At 44.8% G+C, this 18,578-nt stretch overlaps 3 protein-coding genes across 4 annotated transcripts; 1 reads left to right on the top strand and 2 right to left on the bottom strand.

The window, feature by feature from the left end:
* Positions 1 to 2,336: 2,336 nt before the first annotated feature.
* RBP7 (retinol binding protein 7) lies at positions 2,337 to 4,044 on the bottom strand. The gene is made up of 4 exons (XM_066334566.1): positions 3,919 to 4,044; positions 3,233 to 3,411; positions 2,877 to 2,978; positions 2,337 to 2,561 (listed from the first exon to the last, which is right to left on the bottom strand). Exons 1-4 carry the CDS (start codon positions 3,989 to 3,991, stop codon positions 2,511 to 2,513), a joined length of 405 nt encoding a protein of 134 aa, XP_066190663.1. The 5' UTR covers positions 3,992 to 4,044; the 3' UTR covers positions 2,337 to 2,510.
* A 2,596-nt stretch (positions 4,045 to 6,640) lies between these two features.
* On the bottom strand, positions 6,641 to 10,635 carry NMNAT1 (nicotinamide nucleotide adenylyltransferase 1). The gene is made up of 5 exons (XM_066334561.1): positions 10,509 to 10,635; positions 8,745 to 8,919; positions 8,126 to 8,309; positions 7,813 to 7,958; positions 6,641 to 7,434 (listed from the first exon to the last, which is right to left on the bottom strand). The coding sequence occupies exons 2-5, from the start codon at positions 8,866 to 8,868 to the stop codon at positions 7,013 to 7,015; spliced, it is 876 nt and encodes a 291-aa protein (XP_066190658.1). The 5' UTR covers positions 8,869 to 8,919; positions 10,509 to 10,635; the 3' UTR covers positions 6,641 to 7,012.
* A 667-nt stretch (positions 10,636 to 11,302) lies between these two features.
* LZIC (leucine zipper and CTNNBIP1 domain containing) lies at positions 11,303 to 18,515 on the top strand. 2 transcript variants are annotated; one of them, XM_066334564.1, is made up of 7 exons: positions 11,303 to 11,337; positions 12,494 to 12,635; positions 13,465 to 13,600; positions 14,100 to 14,198; positions 14,866 to 14,961; positions 16,685 to 16,766; positions 18,116 to 18,515. In XM_066334564.1, exons 2-7 carry the CDS (start codon positions 12,535 to 12,537, stop codon positions 18,172 to 18,174), a joined length of 573 nt encoding a protein of 190 aa, XP_066190661.1. In that variant the 5' UTR covers positions 11,303 to 11,337; positions 12,494 to 12,534; the 3' UTR covers positions 18,175 to 18,515. The 2 variants fall into 2 exon arrangements, with proteins under 2 accessions (XP_066190661.1, XP_066190660.1); XM_066334563.1 differs by lacking the exon at positions 11,303 to 11,337 and having other exon boundaries at positions 12,228 to 12,635.
* Positions 18,516 to 18,578: the final 63 nt, after the last annotated feature.

Genomic DNA, 18,578 nt, shown 5'->3' with positions numbered 1-18,578 from the left:
GGGATCGTGAGGGGCCCGGGGATCGTGGCTCCGGTGTCCGTGTGGGCTCTGGGAGAGGCGGGAACAAGGCGGGAAAGGGACAGCTGCCGCTCAGGGACGCTGCGATCCCAGGGAGGGTCAAGCTGCTGGAGCCTTCCCTCTCCAGTGGGTGCGTAAATATTAACCCCTTCTCAGTGAGGAGTGATTGAGAATTCCTTATTATGAACTTTTCTGCCCCTAATTCTCTCATTATACCACAAAATATTATGGTTCTGGAAGACATCAATCTTTTCCTTCACACTCGAAATGAAACTCAACTAAAGAACAAACGGCCAGGTTATATCTAAGTACTTTGGAGGCTCATCCCCACCTCAGCTTGTTTGAGTTATAATACACGTAGATGAAAGAGGAAATGATTTTTGAAAGTTTCTCTTTTGGCAAAGGATAAACGAATTGAGAGTTGCATCAGCAAGTTATTAGCCCGGGATGAGCAGTCACTAATAATATGACCTGAAGAGCCAGCCGTGCACAGGGCAGTGTGATTTGAGTCAGCAAGGGAAAGAATCCCATAAAAGCTGGACAGCAGGATGTCCTTAAGATGGAACTAAACTGATCCATATGAGCTATTAGGACATATTTTCATACACGCTGCAAATAATTATATAGCAATTGAATTGATCCATTTTTAAAATGCAGAGATGAGACAGGTAGGGGATCTGGTCTTGTGGTTTTTATATACATCTTTAATGTACTTTATTGAGCTAAAGTTTTTTTTAACAAAATATTTTGATGACTTAACCAGGATGCTCAGAAAGGAAACCATTACTTGGATCATAATATATATTGCCAGTCTTTTTATAGAACATATGTATATTCTACCTTTGATTTTCAGATTACGCTTCATTCTGCATTTATCTCCTCGGGATTTGTTTTAAAAAATAATAGAAGCGGTCTGAAACCCCTTTGAGTAAAACCCTTCGAGCGCTCCTCTGGGGAGTTGTGTTCCTCAAGGTGATGAGTGCCTTTCTCTCCTGCAGCGTGTCCCGGCGGTGTCAGCGGGGCGCGGTTTGGGAACACCTGGCTGTGGACCGGAGCCCCCCGCCCGGTGAGGACCCGGAGCCCCGCTCCCGGTGAGGACCTGGAGCCCGGTGAGGACCCGGAGCCCCCCGAGGACCCGGAGCCCCCCGCCCAGTGAGGACCCGCCGAGCTCCCCGAGGAGCAGCGCGCTGCACAGGCGCCATCCGCTGGCGCACACAACTCCGCCTGCTGCCCGCTTTTATGAATGTGAGCGGGGCTGCTGCCCCAGGTTGTGATTTCTGCTAACGTAACGCTCTAACAGCAAGTTCTGCTTTCCAGCAAATGAAACCGCTCGGTTCCAGAAGGAAGACGCTGCCTTTATGCCGTAGCATAAACACCAGGCATTTTACCCACGTTTCCCTAACTGAATAAAGGCTATCAGTCCTTTTTATTTTGGAAACCAGCTTAAATTTATACAGGTCTAGTAATTAGGGGAGGGCATCAATCTAACCAAAAGCCTTCCATGCTTCAACAGCTTTTGTCTGACTCTGATGGTGGCGTTAAGCATTTTGAAGTGATAAGAACTATCAGAAATGTGGTGCTACTTGTTTTCAAATGCCAGGGACGGTTTTTTTCATATGAAGTAATTTAGTTACTAAGCTTAAGCTACAGTTCTGCTAGAATATGCCACGAAGAACATGCAGCAACTCATTTCATTGGTAATTGCCTCATTTATCTGACAATTTACATGTTCACACAAGGAAAACTTTTCTATGCAATATCGCACATGGTCATAAAGAAAAACATTTAATCTAATTAACAGTTGTATGCAAACAAAGCTGAACTAAAGCATTGTTTTCCCTCTGTATATGTGCTTACAGAATTCAATTATTTTCCAGGCTGGAATCTTCAGTCTGCAAAATAATCTGCAGAATCTCAGACCCATCTTCATGGTTCTGGGATTTGACCACAGGCTTGTTTCCTCTGATAAGCTCAATTTTATTCTTTTCAAGAGAAAATCAGCTCTGGCACAATGTGGGGCCTTACACTACAGTGTAAAAGACAAGCAAGTAAAGTAGGGGTCTACACCTTAAAGAGAAACATTTTGAAAAACAAATCCATACCTTTAGCTGTTTCCTTAATTATTTGCTATCTTCACTTCTCTATCAGCACCCAACTCCCCCAGTTTTGTTTTTTTTTGATGTTGACATGCCTCTTAGAACTGGCATGTTTTCTTCTTTAAATTGACTTTTGGATTAACTAGAGACCCAGGCCTCATCACTTATGTTTTAGGTTGGGTTTTTTTTTCCCCTCCAAAAACATATTCAAAAGCAAGGCACTTTAAGTTTGGTTTGGGGCATTTATTAGCAAAAATTAGACCTTTAACACTGGCAACAGCAGAGTTATTTCCTGAGCCAGAAACTTCAGGTTAACAGTTGAGGAGTCAGTTCTTGTCCTCGAGGCCTCACGGGACAGGAGCTCCCTGCAGGCAGGGCCCAGCACAGCACACAGGTTCAAGCTCTCTTGAAGACCTGTCTACATACTTGATTCTCACAACGAAGCTCCTACCAAAAAACAGAGAACAAAACAAAGAGAAAACCCAAGAATATAGATATGTATATAGTAATCAAAGGAGCTGCTTCCAAAACTGAACACAGATCCTTTTTCACCACTCTGGCCATGCTAATAACCCATGTTTCACATTCTGTGTTTAACCACACTTTACACTGAAACAGTGAAGCTCCTTCAAAGCAGAATGTGCTCACAATGTGCCAGTATTACACATTCTACAGAGCTAGAAGGCTTGTTCACATCAGGACCACATTAAATTTAATTTTCACCATACAGAGATAGAGTTAGTAGAAATTTGGAGTCAATACCAGGTGGAGGTCGTCCCCTTCAAGCCAGTGAGTCCAGCCCCTGTTCTTCTTCTCACCAGTCTGGACACAGACAAGTTTGTCATTTTCCCAGGTAACGAGGCTCTGTAGAACAGGGAACGAAAAGGTGTTTCTGCATGTCCGTCTCAGTTCTGCAAACTACTTGTAGAAAATGTGCATTTTCCTGGATAAGAGGACCTAGATATTACTGCTGAGTGAAAGGGACACTCCCTGTCTGTAACTCAGGCTCCTACTGCTGTCTTGCACTACAAATTTTATTCTCAAAACAATTTCAGCTCAAGTGTCGGGATTGATCACGGCATCTTAATTTTGTCACAGCCTCATATATTCACTCTTACCTTGCATTTTCTGTTATCCAAGCCTTTATTATCTTCCTCAAACTCTTCTCCGACTTTGAATTCAAGCAAATAATCTCTGAATGTACTAGTGGTATGGATATAGAATGAATCACCATCTTGTTTGATCACTTTCTGAGGCTTCAGCATTTTTGCTATTTTGCGTGTTGCAAAGTCAATACCTTGGACAGAAGGCAAAAATATCAGAGTTGTATTTATCACCAGCCATTCTGGCAGCCAGTAATTAACATTTATTACTTCCAGAAGCATTTCTTAGGTAGTTTGACCTATGAAGCATTTTGTTATTTTATTAGAACCTTTTCTTTTGTTTAAAGCTGCATGTTACACAGGTTAAGTTGCCTTCTTGTACTTTTTACTCTTTGAAAAGCAGTTTACTCAGTTGTTGTACAATTCCTATGTAAGATTTCCAGGACTTTGAGCCAGAAGACTCCTGGAGAGAGTTGGCTTCCCCCACAGAGACACCCAAAATTGGTTTGGGACTTCACCCCCACTTAGCAAGAGGCTAATGCTGATTCTCCTCCTATGTCAGAGGAAAGGCAATGAAAAAATTAACAAGAACTATCTGCATTCTGTACTTTAGATAGGGTGAGATAGAGGGCACTCCTTAAAATTCAAGAAGACCCTTATGGGAGAAGGGAGGAAGGACAGCAGCAGATATTTGCACCTACCTAAGGCCACCATATAACCTTCGAAGTTGTCATTGCTGACAAGGTTCCAGGTTCCGCTGAAATCCACGGGCATTGCCAGACAGCAGCAGGACAGTCCGTCCAAAATGCAAATGCAGTTTCTAGGCAGGCCTTTTATAAGGCAGCCCGTGGGTGGGATTCCATCCCAGGACCTTTCTGCTGGAGGGGAAGGGTGCTGCTGCTGAGCCAGTGGGTGAGAGGGTATTTGTAGGATGGCCTCAGCTGTGCTGCAGGGAAAAGTTCACCCTGTCTGAAATCTCCGTGTGGAGCAAATGTTAATGGCCCAAGAGCCACAATGTGAGCCAAATCTGCTTTAAACCATTTAGTCTGTCTTGTATACTTTAAAGGAACTGATTTTGTCATTACTGAGATTTCCTGCGAGTTTATTAGATCCGGGGCTTTATGATCTGAAATCCAGATATTTGTTGAAAAGGTGATGTAGCCCTGTAAAAACACACTGCACTCAAACAGACACAGACTGACTGTTTAACTGTGAATTGTATTACATCAACAAATTTTAAACCAATACCTATGGCACAGAGATAAGAATTATATCACGTTGGTTTATGTCTGGAGTGAGTAGTGAACAGAATTCAAAAAGTAATCTTGTGTATATAGGAGATGTAACTGCTGCCTTTGCTTTCTGTTCTCAACACACACAGGAGAGCTGATACAGGAGCTGTTCCCACTGCTGCTTTATTAGATGGAACACATTGTGGCAGAACACACAGGCAGTAGAGCAGGTAAGCTTCAGTGCTGGACTTCACCTTCAGCAAAGAAGTGATAGAAATCCCCGATGACCCAGCAACAAAAAGTGCTTGACTTCCAAGAGAAAGAACTTACGGAATTTGAAAGTGAGGAAATAAGAGATTTAGAGGTGAGGAAACACATCTATACCTACTACATTTATTTTTTTACTGACTTGTATTAGGCTAAATAAGAAGGATAATTTAGCAGAGGAGTTTCCCCAAAGTTTAGTTCCATTTCTGGAGTTGGCAGTTTGATCCATATGACTTGGAATCACATGAGTAGGAACTCGGGACGTCAAAGCTTCTTTCCTGTTTGCAGCTGGATATTGTTCTCTAACCTACACTAAACCACCAGGGGCACCAAGAGATGAAAATTACTGTTTCCTCTCCACTCAAATAGTAACATTTCACCCACATTTTGGTGTTCTGAGGTTATGGTAGTAAAGCACTGTTGCAATACTACTGACTCTTGCAAGCAAAGAGAAGTCAGTACTTGGTAAGTCCTGCGTCAAAGTCCAGATATAACACTTTAATTTAAATTTGGCAGATAGTCTGGGCTGTGGTCCTTCTTTCCACAAATCAGTATTTAAACCTCACACGAAGACCTCTAAAGGGCACCAGGGTTACTGTTTCAAGCCTCAGCCACAGAATTGCCTATGGAGCTTCTAAGAACTGCCTATTGCCCTGGCCACATCCTATGACGGTTCATTTCTTTCTCCCTTCAAATTTCTGATTTTATTTTTGTGGAAATACGTTTTGCCATTTCCATCCTAGTTTCTGTGAAGCACTGAGCATCTGACACATTCTCTTAGGGATGTGGCCTACTTACAGAAGCAGATCAAGTGGGTCCTGCTGCTACAGCATTAATGTAATACTTTGAGTCTAAATGACACGTGTGGTGAAAGGGCCCTGTGTGCCCTTTAAGGCCTGACGAGAGTCCACTCCTGAAAGCTTTACCTGTCTGACATCCTTGAACAGCCCCAGCAGTGGCTGTGGTGCTGGTGTTTCTGACTGGAACAGTGTGCAAGTGCTTCCAGTGCTGCCACAGGCAGGAGCTGGATCCCCCCAGTAAAACCAGGGCTGCACAGCCATCACCATGGAACAAGTCTCTGCTTCCAGCTTTGCCCAAGAGCAGCTTGGCTGCCTGCCTAGAGAGCCTCAATTCAGCTGGATTTGTTCTTCTCAAAAACGTCACCAGAGTCATCTTGTAGAGATCCCAAGAAAGAGCAGGTGACCCATGAGAAAGTGGCCTGCAAACCTTGGCATTCTTTATAAGGCACATAGTCCAAACAAAAATGAGATAGCAGCAAATAAAGGGAGGTAGGATTCTATCACCACAGCAGTCACAGTGCCTCTCTAGCTTATGTTCACATAATATAGACAATACACTGTTAGATGCAAAACCAGATTTCTAGCAAAGAAAAATATTTCACTTATGATCAGTACTGATATCCTAACATCTTCTCTCTAGTAACAGAAAACAATTCTGGCTATATATAACTATATTCTTATGGCTCAAAAGTAAAAACTACTTTATTATTTTAAATAAATGTATTATTTGTAATAAAGGGACAAGTGTCTGAGAATCAGTTCAATGACACTATTATTAATTCCTATCCATTAAATCAATAGCTTTAAACCAGTTTCTGAGGTAGGCTGGTCCTTTCATCAGAAACAATACTGAGCTTAACATTACAGCCCTGGAAACATGAATGGAAGAGTAAAGTACAAGACATTTCTGGAAGCAAACTACACGACAACAAACAAGCAGCTGCACATCTCAAAGGCAAGCAGCTCAAAGCATACTATACCTAGCATCACTTCAGCCAGGAGGAAATTCTTCCGTTCCAGGATAGAGCTAAATAATTTTTTGAGGTGAATCACATGCTGACAATTTAAGAAAAAAAATTACATACATTTACTCTCAGTAAATGGTACATCTTGAAACCAGATAATCTTGTTAAGACACTGTAATTTATTAAAAACATTTGTGTCATTGTTTTATAAATAGAACATTTTGAGTTAAAACTAATCAGAACATTTGTTTTGCTTATACATTTGCAATTTTCACATACCAGTATAAATTCTTATACTCACTTCAGTGCACTGGGACAAAACATTAAAATGTGAAAATCTTATTACCGGGCTTGAAAAAGGTTGTGCAGGTCCAACCAGCGAGTGCCCCAAACCTCACCACTAACTGCAGACGTACGGAATTAGCCCAGCGCTTACCTCAGCAGACCCCCACCTAAGCCCTGGGGAGCACACCTTGCCGTACCGAGACGTGGTGCTTTTTGCCAGCAGCCAGGCAGGCAGGCAGGCAGCAGTCAGTCAGCTGTGCAGTGCCTGTGGGCTCCGGGCTCAGCAGCATGTTTCTGCAGAGGGGCCAGGACCACGCCGGCGTTCCTGTCCTCGCTCTCGGGGCCGTAGAGCCGCAGCCGCTCGATGTAGGCGCGCACCGCCTCCGGCACCAGGTACCTGATGCTCTGGCCCCTCCGCAGGGCCCGCCGGATCTTGGTGGAGGAAATGTCGTTTGTGATCCACTCCTCCACCAGGTGAATGTTATTCTTATGTCTCCACAGAAGATCAGACTCGTAGATGAATTTCTGGGCGTTGTTCCCGGCCCTGCTGATGCACACGAGGCCGTGTTTTTCCACAATTTCAGTGATGTCCTCCAACTTCCACAGGTTGGGGACCCCAAAAGATTCCAGCATGTCACTTCCACAAAGCAGTTTAACCTGTGGGACACCTTAAAGAGAAAATCAAGTGAGAAATTTGGCTTGGTTTAGGGCTCGGCAGATTTTAGCAAACTTGTCAGGCACATTTAATTTCTTGGCTCTCTCTCTCTCTATCTTTGGTTAAGATTAGACAATGAAATGAAATTAAAAAAAAAAAAAGACTCAGAGTATATAATTTATAATTAGTAGCCATAACAAAAAGATTTTTCTGAATAAAGATTATGGGAGTCCCTTCATTAAAGGGATCTGATGCCTTATGCTGCGGAATCTAAGGGAATAAAGTTACTGAGAGACATCAGAACCAAGAGCTACCATGAAAGTTACTCATCAGTGCAATTCTCTTGAAATAACAAGGATCATTAACCATGTAATTGGCAAACAGACTTAACTTTTTACAACCGGACTCTGATTTTTCTTTTTAATGGGCTCATGCCTATTAGATTCCTGTTTTCTCTTCCGTCCCAGCTTTGTTATGGGTACAGCATCCTGCAGACTATTAGTGACATCAGCAGATAAAAGCTTTTGATGATGGTACCTGCAAAACAGATGTATTTGAGGTACTTTAAAGATGTAGGAAAAGATTGGCACAGTGTGACTTACCAGAGAACCTATCTCTGCAGTTGTCCCAACTTGTTAGAGTTAACACCCTTCCTAATCCTTCTATGGGCTCATGAGACTTTCCAGAGGTTGGCTGAAGAATACCTTAAAACCTTCAGGGTTTCCAACCACTCGCTCTGGCAGCTTTCCCAGTCATCAACTTCCACCCAATCTGAGTTTTTTGTGGCCAGTTTGGCCATAGCCACTCGGTGATTCGCACTGATCAGACCTTTCTTCTTATACGCGTCACCCACCGGTGAAATGATGCCTTTGATTACTTTGTATTTTCCTGTGGAAAAAAAACACATCACACAAGAACATGAGAAGTGGTTGAGCAGATGTCACTTCCCCTGCATTGTATTTAACCTGTGACATAACCATTATCCAGTGCAATGGCAGCTGATGGCCAGCCCTGTGGAAAAATACAGGACGTTCTGCACTGTAAGGGCAGCACAATGAAACACTTAGTAAGAGATAGTAGAAAGACATATTTCTATAAATTATAACCCTCATTAAAATCAGTAATAAGCAACACATATATGAGTTCTCTCATAATGGCCTACATGGTTTTGTATAAGACATAAACACGTATCAGCTTCAATATCTAATTAGCATTTGCAAAACTATCTGTCACTGTCAAACAAGCACTCATAGACACAAAATATTCGCCTTAACACTGAAGTGTCATCAAAGCTATTCCGACTGATATCAATGACCATCCCACCTGTTTCATGGAGGTAGTCTTTGGCCAGCTCAAACAGCCTCAGGTGCATATTGGTGATGGGATTGAAGGACCCACAGGCCAGCAGGACCACCTCAGTCTTCCTGTCAGGATCTTCCATTGCCATTCCTCACAGCCACACAGCCAAGGGGAGAATGCTGGTGCCAGGTACCAGCCACTACAAGAAATGGCACAAAAAAGAGTCATTGTTACTTACTTGTGCTGCCAATAAGCAGGAAATAAAATTTCAATATCAAATTGAATGCTATATTTTTCTTCCATCAACCTGGCCTGTGTCTGTTCATGTGACACTTCTTTGTGTCCAATTCCTAAGTGATTAAAATATGAAATCACTGCAAAGAGGCTGCTTGCCCAGAGAGAACTGTGTACTGCTCACTGAAGAAAAGCTTCTCACACTTTTTAACTTCATGTGGAGAGATTATCTGTCCTGATTGCAGGACAAACTATTAGAATTTTGCACCTTTTTTAAAATGCCAGTGCCAATCAACTGCCAAGAGACACGTGGGCAGGGAACTTCCTTGTTTGGTAACTTCCTTCTAGTGCTTATAGTGAGAAATAGAACCTCCTGTGACCACTCCTAGTCCTGGTACTCTGAACTGCAGTGAGCCTTTCCAGCAGGAGCCATAAAACCAAGACTGTGCCACAGATTATATTGTATTAAATTCTGGAGGAGAACAGCATCAGCATTTCTTCATTTGGGATTTATTTACTGAAATATAAAATGTAAAGGGAGTAATTTATATAATTCAGCATGATATGTGGGAAGAGAGTGCTATGGACTAAACATGAGAAAAGTCATTCTGCTTTGTGTTGCAGCAAGTGTCAGGTGTACCAGAGGAAAAGGTGAGAGAAGAATACTAAATTACAGAAGTTCAGTAAAAGCTGCAATAAGATACTAGGAGTTTTCCCCTTCTCTAAAATATCACAGTTCTGTTCCAATTCTGAGCTTCAGTTTCAGAAAGCAGCTTAAGAATTGCTGAAAATAAGGACATTTCACTATTTATCACTTAACTTCTCCTCACACTTCACTTTCTCCTCATACCTCACACACATTTTCGCTTCTGTGTTCTTTCCTGAGAATATTCTGGCTTGCCAAGATGTTTTCCCACATCTGGCCTAGGAGAGGAGAACTGCAGTGGAGGAGCACAGAATTGTCTCCGTTGCTTCTACAGCAACATCACCACCTGGGAAAACCCCTCCAGCTCACCGTGACACTGTGTCTCCCTTACAGAGAGGCCGAGTGATGTCCACAGCAGCCACAGCGCTGAGACACCATCCCAGCCAAACCTTGGAACAGTGGCTGTCTACTAATGTCAAACTGCCCGTGGAGAAAAGGAACTCTGGCAAGGCTTCGTGGTCTGTAAGTGCTAGCGCTTTTCTGCGCTTTCAACAGTTTCACAAACTTTTAAAATAGTCTTCATTGCTGCAGAGCAGCTCAGCAAAGGAAGGGCTGGTGGGACTTGAAAAGCAGCTTTCACAGGGGCTAGGAGAGTTACTATGGGAACAGGGAGGAGAGGAATTAGCCTGCCTTTGTGATGCACAAATCCTACTTTCAACAGAGTGACTCATGCTGTAAAACTGAAATAAGTTGATGTTTTCCCTTAAAAATAAAAAAAGTGCAAAAAAAAGTAGAAAATTTTAAGATGGAAATATAGAGTGCCTTTTTGGGAGTTAGTCAAACGTTCTTTTCCATGCTGCTAATTTTACAGTTTACAGAAACAGGCAATCATTGCCTCATAAACCCACCTTGCACTAAAAGACATCAAAATAAGCCTACAGGAGGCCTTGGGACGGCTCTGGAGCCAGTCACCTTCCGGGGATAAGCAGGTAAGAACGCTTTACTCAATTTCATTTATGTTCTAGAGGCAAACATGTGTCAAACCTGTTTATATATCGTCATATACCCAGAAGAGAATCACGATGTGGGCGTCGCTGGACCCTTCACTAACACCCTCCCGCAGCTCTCCGCCCCGGGGGCCGCACGGGGCTCCGGTCCCGGCCCAGCGAGCAGCCCCGGCCGCCGCAGCGCATCCCCGGCGGGCCCGGGCCCGCTCCCCCGGCGCTGAGCCCGCTCTCCCGGTGCTGAGCCCGCTCTCCCGGCGCTGAGCCCGCTCTCCCGGCGCTGAGCCCGCTCTCCCGGCGCTGAGCCCGCTCTCCCGGCGCTGAGCCCGCTCTCCCCGGAGCTCACTCCAGGGCTGTCCCCGCTCTCCCCGGCGCTGTCCCCGCTCTCCCTGGCGCTCTCCTCGGCGGGCCCCGGCCCCGCTCTCCTCAGTGCTGAGCCCGCTCACCCCGGAGCTGTCCCGGCTCTCCCCGGCCCCGCCCCCGCTCACACCGGCGCTCACACCGGCCCCGTCCCCGCTGTCCCCGGGCCCGGCCCGCTGTCCTCACCGCCGGCCCCGCTCACACCAGCGCTGTCCCCGGGCCCGTCCCCGCTGTCCTCACCGCCGTCCCCGCTCACACCAGCGCTGTCCCCGGCGCCGGGCCGCTGTCGCTCATTGGCCGCGGCGGGCGGAAGCGGCAGCCCCGGGATGGGCCCGCTGTGAGCCCGCCCTGCCGCGGCCTGCCGGGCTGAGGGGTGAGGGAACGGCGGGCTCGGGGCCCGGCCTGGGGACGGGCGGGCGGCCCCGGCAGCGCCCGAGTTCCGCCTTCTCCGCCCGCGGGCCCCGCGCTCGGCCCTGTCCCAGGGAGGGCCGCCTTCTCCCGCCCGCGGCCCCGCGGGGCGCTGTGAGGCCGGGCCGGGCCCGGCGCTGTGTGCGCCCCGGCACCGGCCTGGGGAGCGCGGGGGCCTCGGCGGGGCCCGGGGTCCTCGGCGGGGCTCGGGGGTCCTCGGCAGGGCTCGGGGGTCCTCGGCAGGGCTCGGGGGTCCTCGGCAGAGCCCGGGGGTCTCTGCAGGGCTCGGGGGTCCTCTGCAGAGCCCGGGGGTCCTCTGCAGGGCTCAGGGTTCCTCTGCAGGGCTCGGGGGTCCTTTGCAGGGCTCGGGGGTCCTCTGCAGGGCTCCGGTTCCTCTGTAGGGCTCGGGGGTCCTCTGCAGAGCTCGGGGGTCCTCTGCAGGGCCCGGGGGTCCTCTGCAGGGCTCGGGGGTCCTCTGCAGGGCCCGGGGGTCCTCTGCAGGGCTCGGGGGTCCTCTGCAGGGCTCGGGGGTCCTTTGCAGGGCTCGGGGGTCCTTTGCAGGGCTCGGGGGTCCTCTGCAGGGCCCGGGGGTCCTCGGCAGAGCTCCCGGTCCTCTCCAGAGCTCAGGGTTCCTCTCCAGAGCTCAGGGTTCCTCTGCAGAGCTCAGGGTTCCTCTGCAGAGCTCAGGTTCCTCTGCAGAAATCGGGGTTCCTCTTTAGAAGTCGGGGTTCCTCTGTAGAAGTCGGGGTTCCTCTCCATAGTGCTGCCTGAGGTGTCCGCACGCCGCAGACACCTGCCTGCCTCTGGACAGCGTTCCGAGGGGCCACTGAAGTGTAGAACCTCCTTTTGTATAGCGGGGCCTTTATTTCACTCATTGCTAATTAATCTGGCACTCGCTTGATTTTACGTGCTGTGGCTGTTGGAGTTCCCTGGTGAACCGCCTCTTGCCATGACGATAATTCTGTACACCCAGCCTGGCATTTCTGTATTTCCACTGCAAGGATCTCCCGGTGTTGAGATTAAACATTCCATCAGCAAGATATTGCATGATTTTAATAGTTAGAGCATTTTTAGTATGTTTTAAATTGCAAATACAAACAATAAAATGTACTCTCTCTTAGGAGTGTCATGTGAAAACAACGTTTTTGTGTGAAAACAGAAAATGGCTTCAAGAGGAACAACAGAGACCAGTAAACTAAAACAAAACTTGGAGGAGCAGTTGGACAGATTAATGCAGCAACTTCAAGATCTGGAAGAATGCAGGTAATAAAAATAGTCGCTTTTCTCTTACATGGCAGTATTTTTCTTAAGTGGTTGGCAGAAGAAAATGGTACCTTTCAAAAATTGGGGAGGTTGGGGCTTATTGTGTTTTGCTGTGGCTTTCTGTTTTTAAATTAGGTAGAATATTGGTGTCAGGTAGTAAAAGTTACTTTTAAAAACCTTTATTACAGTTGTTTCAAATATCTGAGAAAAATGCAAGCAGAAATACTCAGTATTTTCTTTGAAATGTTTTATTTCAGTGTGACACTTAATAGCTGTTCACAAAAAAATCACAGTTTTTCTATGGGATTTTTAATAGCAGTGAACAAATAGTTTTTGTGGCTCTTTTGGTTTATTTCATAATGGAAGCCTGGAGGGTTTTGCTTTTTTTTTTTTTTTTTTTTTTTTTTTAGTTTGTCTAACTTTTCATGTGATTTTGTATTAGTCTTCTGTGGGTTGATACAATTTGAGACAGTGAATTATCAAGAAGGTTGGGGTTTTATCTGTTTTAATAATTGCACATAAACACCCTGTGTTCAGATACTTTCTATGACTTGTCCGAGCAGTATGTATCTTTTTCAGGAACAAGTAGAGCTGCTCAGGGGTGGTGCTGCTGTTCTGGGAATTGGGCAAGGTTCAGGCAGCAGGATCAGTTATTCCTAAGTGCATGGCTCTGGGTGAGGCTTCTCAGATAATCTCACTCACTGGAGCTTTGGGCAACACAATCCCACCACATATTTTTGTTCAGATGCAAAAATACTTCCAAATACTGCTCCATGGGATGTCTCAGGGCAAATCCTGTGAATTAATGTCTCTTCTTGGGCCTCCCTAGAGAGGAGCTGGATGCAGATGAGTACGAAGAGACCAAAAAGGAAACTCTGGAGCAGCTGAGTGAGTTCAATGACTCCCTGAAGAAGATTATGTCTGGAGATATGACCTTGGTGGATGAGCTCAGTGGCATGCAACTGGTAAGGATGATGTGCTGCTAAAATGTTCATGTTCTGCCTGGAGCTGATGAAAAAGCAAATAGATACAAGTCATTCACTATAATTTTTATGTGAAATCTATATCTATCTAATTAATTTTTTTATCATTTTATACACTTGTGTATGTAAAAAACTTGGATAGGTGTCTTCATTATAAAAGGGGAAAAACCCATTGATAAATTATAACCTTAACACTGTAGGAAATTAAGACCTGGACAGTAATGAAAAGTTTCACAGCTCTTTCTCAGTATAGTTACATTAATTAGAGGATTCTTTAGGCCCTCCATAAAAGTGTTTGTTTTTTTGTTTTTTTGGTGTTTTTTTTTAATTTCACCCCCATGGTTATGAAAAAAAAAATGAGCTCTGTGTATCAAATGATGCAGAGGATACTAATGATGCTCTCCAGCCCTCATTAATCTCGTCCTGCTGCTGCAGTGTGTGATTCCTGTTTGTCCTGGTCATTCTTGCTGTCTCCTTGCAGGCAATCCAAGCAGCCATCAGCCAAGCATTTAAAACTCCAGAAGTGATTAGAATGTTTGCAAAGAAGCAGCCAAGGCAACTGAGGACAAGGCTGGCAGAGGTGAAGGCTTCTGTTTTACTGCAAAAACCGTTCATTTGAGTTTATATTGAGACTGATTCAAGTATGTCATGATTGCAAGGAAAGCACTGAGTGTGCTGGAAAACTTGGTTGTAAAGTCCAAAAGAGATGGAGAAGTTCTCTTTCAGAATTTGTTCACTTTTAAATGTTTATTGAGGTAGTGGGGACAACCATGTGTATTTCTTGAGTCATCTTCTATCTTCCTGCTTCAAAGGAGATTAATGGATTCAAATGGGATTAATAGAGTGGACTGAGGAGGCTGCAGATAGAAAGTCTGTGGTTGTACTGAGGGCTGGAGAGTGCACTGGATGTTTCAGATGTCTAAAATGAAGATTCAGATAAAGTGAAATCAGATGTGATTCCTCCATGTACCAGTGTGAATGTGTGATTTTGAATGGTTATCGTTTCTTGGTAAAAAGAGATCCACATTTGGAGAAATCAGGTAAGTTAAGGTTAGGGGTAAAGAGTATTTGCTGAATGTTCAGAAAAATTTCACAGACCCCTTTTAAATCATAGATAGCTCTGTCCCTTACTGCTGTGGGTCCATGACTACTGACATTTTCAGGCTGTTGCATTTCTAATGCTGTTGCGTTGGAGGAAATAATGGAAAGCTTATATTTTTTGACTTTTTTTTTCCTCTGGTGTGCAGATGGACAGAGACTTAATGGTTGGGAAGTTGCCACGGGACCTGTACACCCAACAGAAGCTGGAAATCCTGACTGCCCTCAGAAAGCTTGGTGAGAAGGTAAGGGGCTGCTATGAGAGTCAGGTGAATAGAGTTTTCTGCCTCTGTAGCAGGAACTAGAAATTATCAAAATAAGAAATTACAGTTTTATAAGCAAACGATAAAATGCAACTTGCCATTATATTACATAAAAGTCCTTCTATTTTAATGCCAAACTGTCTGAAGCTGAACATGTATCAAATAGTTTGGTACCTTCCTAAAAGGCTGCTTCTGCTTTGAAATACTTCCTTTGGTGGGCTGTGTGCATGAATCACACACCAGCTGGTGCAAGGTGCTGATATTTATAAAAGCTACAAACCAAGTCTTTTACTGGCCAGCTACCACCAAGTCATCAGGAACTATTCAAGACCTCTGACATGCATCCAGCTTCACTTTTATAGTGTCCATTATGCCTCATACCCCGGGTGTGAGATAAAGAAATGGGAGGGATGAGTGATAAATTCATTGTTGCCCCAGTGATCCGTCTGTGGCAGAAGAAGCCCTGCGTTTGCCACCAGAGGGAGGAAGAGTAGTTACTTCTCTTTGTGGATGGCATCTGAAGGAAATGGGTTGCTGTGTATCTCTGTACTTAAGCTTTCTTAGGAAATGAAGGATTGTAATGGAAAAAAGATCAAGTGCAGTACTTAAAGGAGCTGCAATCCTAAACACGGGCTTTCCCTCACAATATTTTATTGCTTGACTGTCAGAGGAAAAAAGTCTTTTTCAAATATGTAAAAAGCTATTTAAGATTGTGAAGCTGTGTAATGCTCTTGGAAAGAGTTCCTTAGACCACAGCATCAGCCACTTCACCACACTCTGACCTATCCTCTGAATCTCTTTAAATGATCAATAGCCTGCTGCTGAAGGCTTGCTAGGACATCTGCTCTGGATGTGAGCAGTGACAGCAGGTATTGCATGTTTGTCTGCACAATATTGCAAAGTGTTAAGTAGCTGTGTGCTTGCTTATAAAGCCAGCAAAGGCAGGTAAGTAATGTGTTTTCCTTCATTCCAACATCACCTGAATGTCTGTACCTGATTTTTATATTTCTAATAAATAAACTGATGCAAACACTGAAGAGCTTAACACACATGCTTTGCTGTAATAAAGATGTGTATCTGAGGCTAATTAAATGAGTGACTTTTAACTTAGAAACCTTCCAAATGTAGGTTACTGCTTCATTATTGTAAATATTTTATGGGCATCTGTCACAAGGCATCAGAGCACACACATAAAAGTAAAATATACATGGGGAAATGTCACTTTAAAGGAACATTTCTAGGTCATTGGCTCTTAAGATGGTCAAAGCTGGCAGTGACTGCTTTTTTTTTTTGCTTTCCTCAGTGGATGATAGGAAGTAGGCTTAGATCTTAGTTCATTACTGTACTGACCATGTGACAAAACAAGTTATTGACACCTTGGCATGGTTCAGGTACACAGATACAGTGTGACCTTTTAATAAAAAATGACCACTGGAAATCAACACTTGTGTGTGCAGGCACGTCTGACACTGCCCATGCTGTCCTGCCTGTGTCAGGACAGAGCCAGGGAGGGGGAATTCAGTGCTGGGGGAAGGAGCTTGTGGTTTTGTTTTGGGTTTCAGCGTGGTAGACAACACTGCCAGTTAAAAGCTGCAAATGGACAATTGCTGTAACCTCTCCTAGCTCAGGCAGGTGCACAAGTAGATGGTGGGAATATGCACAGTTAAGGTATCAGCTTCACAGTTGTGGTGTTTTTTTGATTTAGCTCACTGGTGATGATGAGATGTTCTTGTCAACAAATGCTGGTACAGCCCTGAGCCAGTTTGAGAGAGTCTCCACTGACCTTGGTAAGTTTTCATTCTCAGGACTTCTGATTCCTTTGCCTTTCTATTGAACACTGATTAATAGAAGTGTCTGATTCCCCTGTGAAAGAGAAAATATGAACAAGAGATTCATGCCATTAAATGTTAATATATGTTTTGTTAACAATGAAACTCTGATACATGTTACCATGAGGAAAAAGTAACACAGGAAATAAATCCAGTGCCAAACATCCACGAAATGCCAAGGGTGCCCATCATGCTGAAGGCTGAATAGTCTGTCTCAAGCAGAGATGGTGCTCTTAGAATTAAACACAGATCATTTTTTTATTAAAGACTCTCTTCAGGAGAGCCTTTTCCTCTGATGCAGAGAATTTGGCAGTTATTGGCACATTGTCAAAATACAGCTTTAAAGCACTCTTCCTGCCATGATTGTCATACCTCTGATTGTGTCGACAAGATCAAGAGTTCAGTTACAAAAGGCATTAAATAAGCACGACAGTTCATTGTAGCAGCAGTTAAACTGGGATGAAAGAGCTGTGAATGGCAGGACCGTGCCAGACTAGCTCAGGGTACAAATGAACTGTCTGGGTGCCCTGGCTTTGAGCTGCTGTCCCTGGAGTGTGAGCAAGGTGACAACCCTCTCGTTCAGGAGGGGACTTGGGCAGTAGCCAACACCATTCCACACAAACACAGATCACAAGGGAGGCTGGGGGAATGGGAGCTCCATCCCTCATTCCATACAAACACGGATCACAAGGGAAGCTGGGGGAATGGGAGCTCCATCCCTCATTCCATACAAACACGGATCACAAGGGAAGCTGGGGGAATGGGAGCTCCATCCCTCATTCCACACAAACACAGATCACAAGGGAAGCTGGGGGAATGGGAGCTCCATCCCTCATTCCACACAAACACGGATCACAAGGGAAGCTGGGGGAATGGGAGCTCCATCCCTCATTCCACACAAACACGGATCACAAGGGAAGCTGGGGGAATGGGAGCTCCATCCCTCATTCCGTACAAACACAGATCACAAGGGAAATTGGGGGAATGGGAGCTCCATCCCTCATTCCATACAAACACAGATCACAAGGGAAGTTGGGGGAATGGGAGCTCCATCCCTCATTCCATACAAACAGATCACAAGGGAAGCTGGGGGAATGGGAGCTCCATCCCAGCCAGGCCCTGTAGGACACGGCTGCTCTAGACCTGGTGAGCTTGTGTGGGTTTGTTTTTTTTAATTAGCTCAAGTGTTCTAGTTTTCACAATGTAGGTGTGATTTCTTTGAATCTCGAAATGTTTGGCTTGATTGAAATTGTAAGGTAATTCACAATTTCCACTAATACTTACTGAAAATGCTTTTCCCCCCTCAGGATCAGGAGACAAAGTCTTTGCTCTTGCAAGTGTTGAAGTAGAGAAGGCAAAACAATGAAGAGGTTCGTGAGGCTTGTGTCTGCAGTTATCAGCAGCACTGGATTTTGGTCATACTGCATTTGGTTTTTCTATTTCTAACATGTTGAAAAAAAACAAAGCAAAACAAAAAACCCAAGTCCTAAACCTCTTGGGTCCTTAACCAGAAGATATGAAGTAAACAGCCTTAAGTGCACTTTGAAACCTTGGTGTCTGTACCCTTTAATAATACAAGCTCTGAGGCTGAACACTAAGTGGAAATCTAAAACAAAAGCATGGTATGACTGTCTTTGGAAAGAGTCAGCTCTTTTGAACTTTTCTGAATGTGTATTTCTCTAACTATTAAAACTTAGTCTTTTTGCATGTGGTTGTAGCAAGCAGATCTTTTTAAGAAGTGGTCCTGATGACTTTGTTTGGGTGATTCTT

Source organism: Sylvia atricapilla, chromosome 22 (assembly GCF_009819655.1).
Source record: "Sylvia atricapilla isolate bSylAtr1 chromosome 22, bSylAtr1.pri, whole genome shotgun sequence".
NCBI classification, from domain to species: Eukaryota; Metazoa; Chordata; class Aves; order Passeriformes; family Sylviidae; genus Sylvia; species Sylvia atricapilla.
This window is presented reverse-complemented; position numbering and strand designations above follow the sequence as displayed.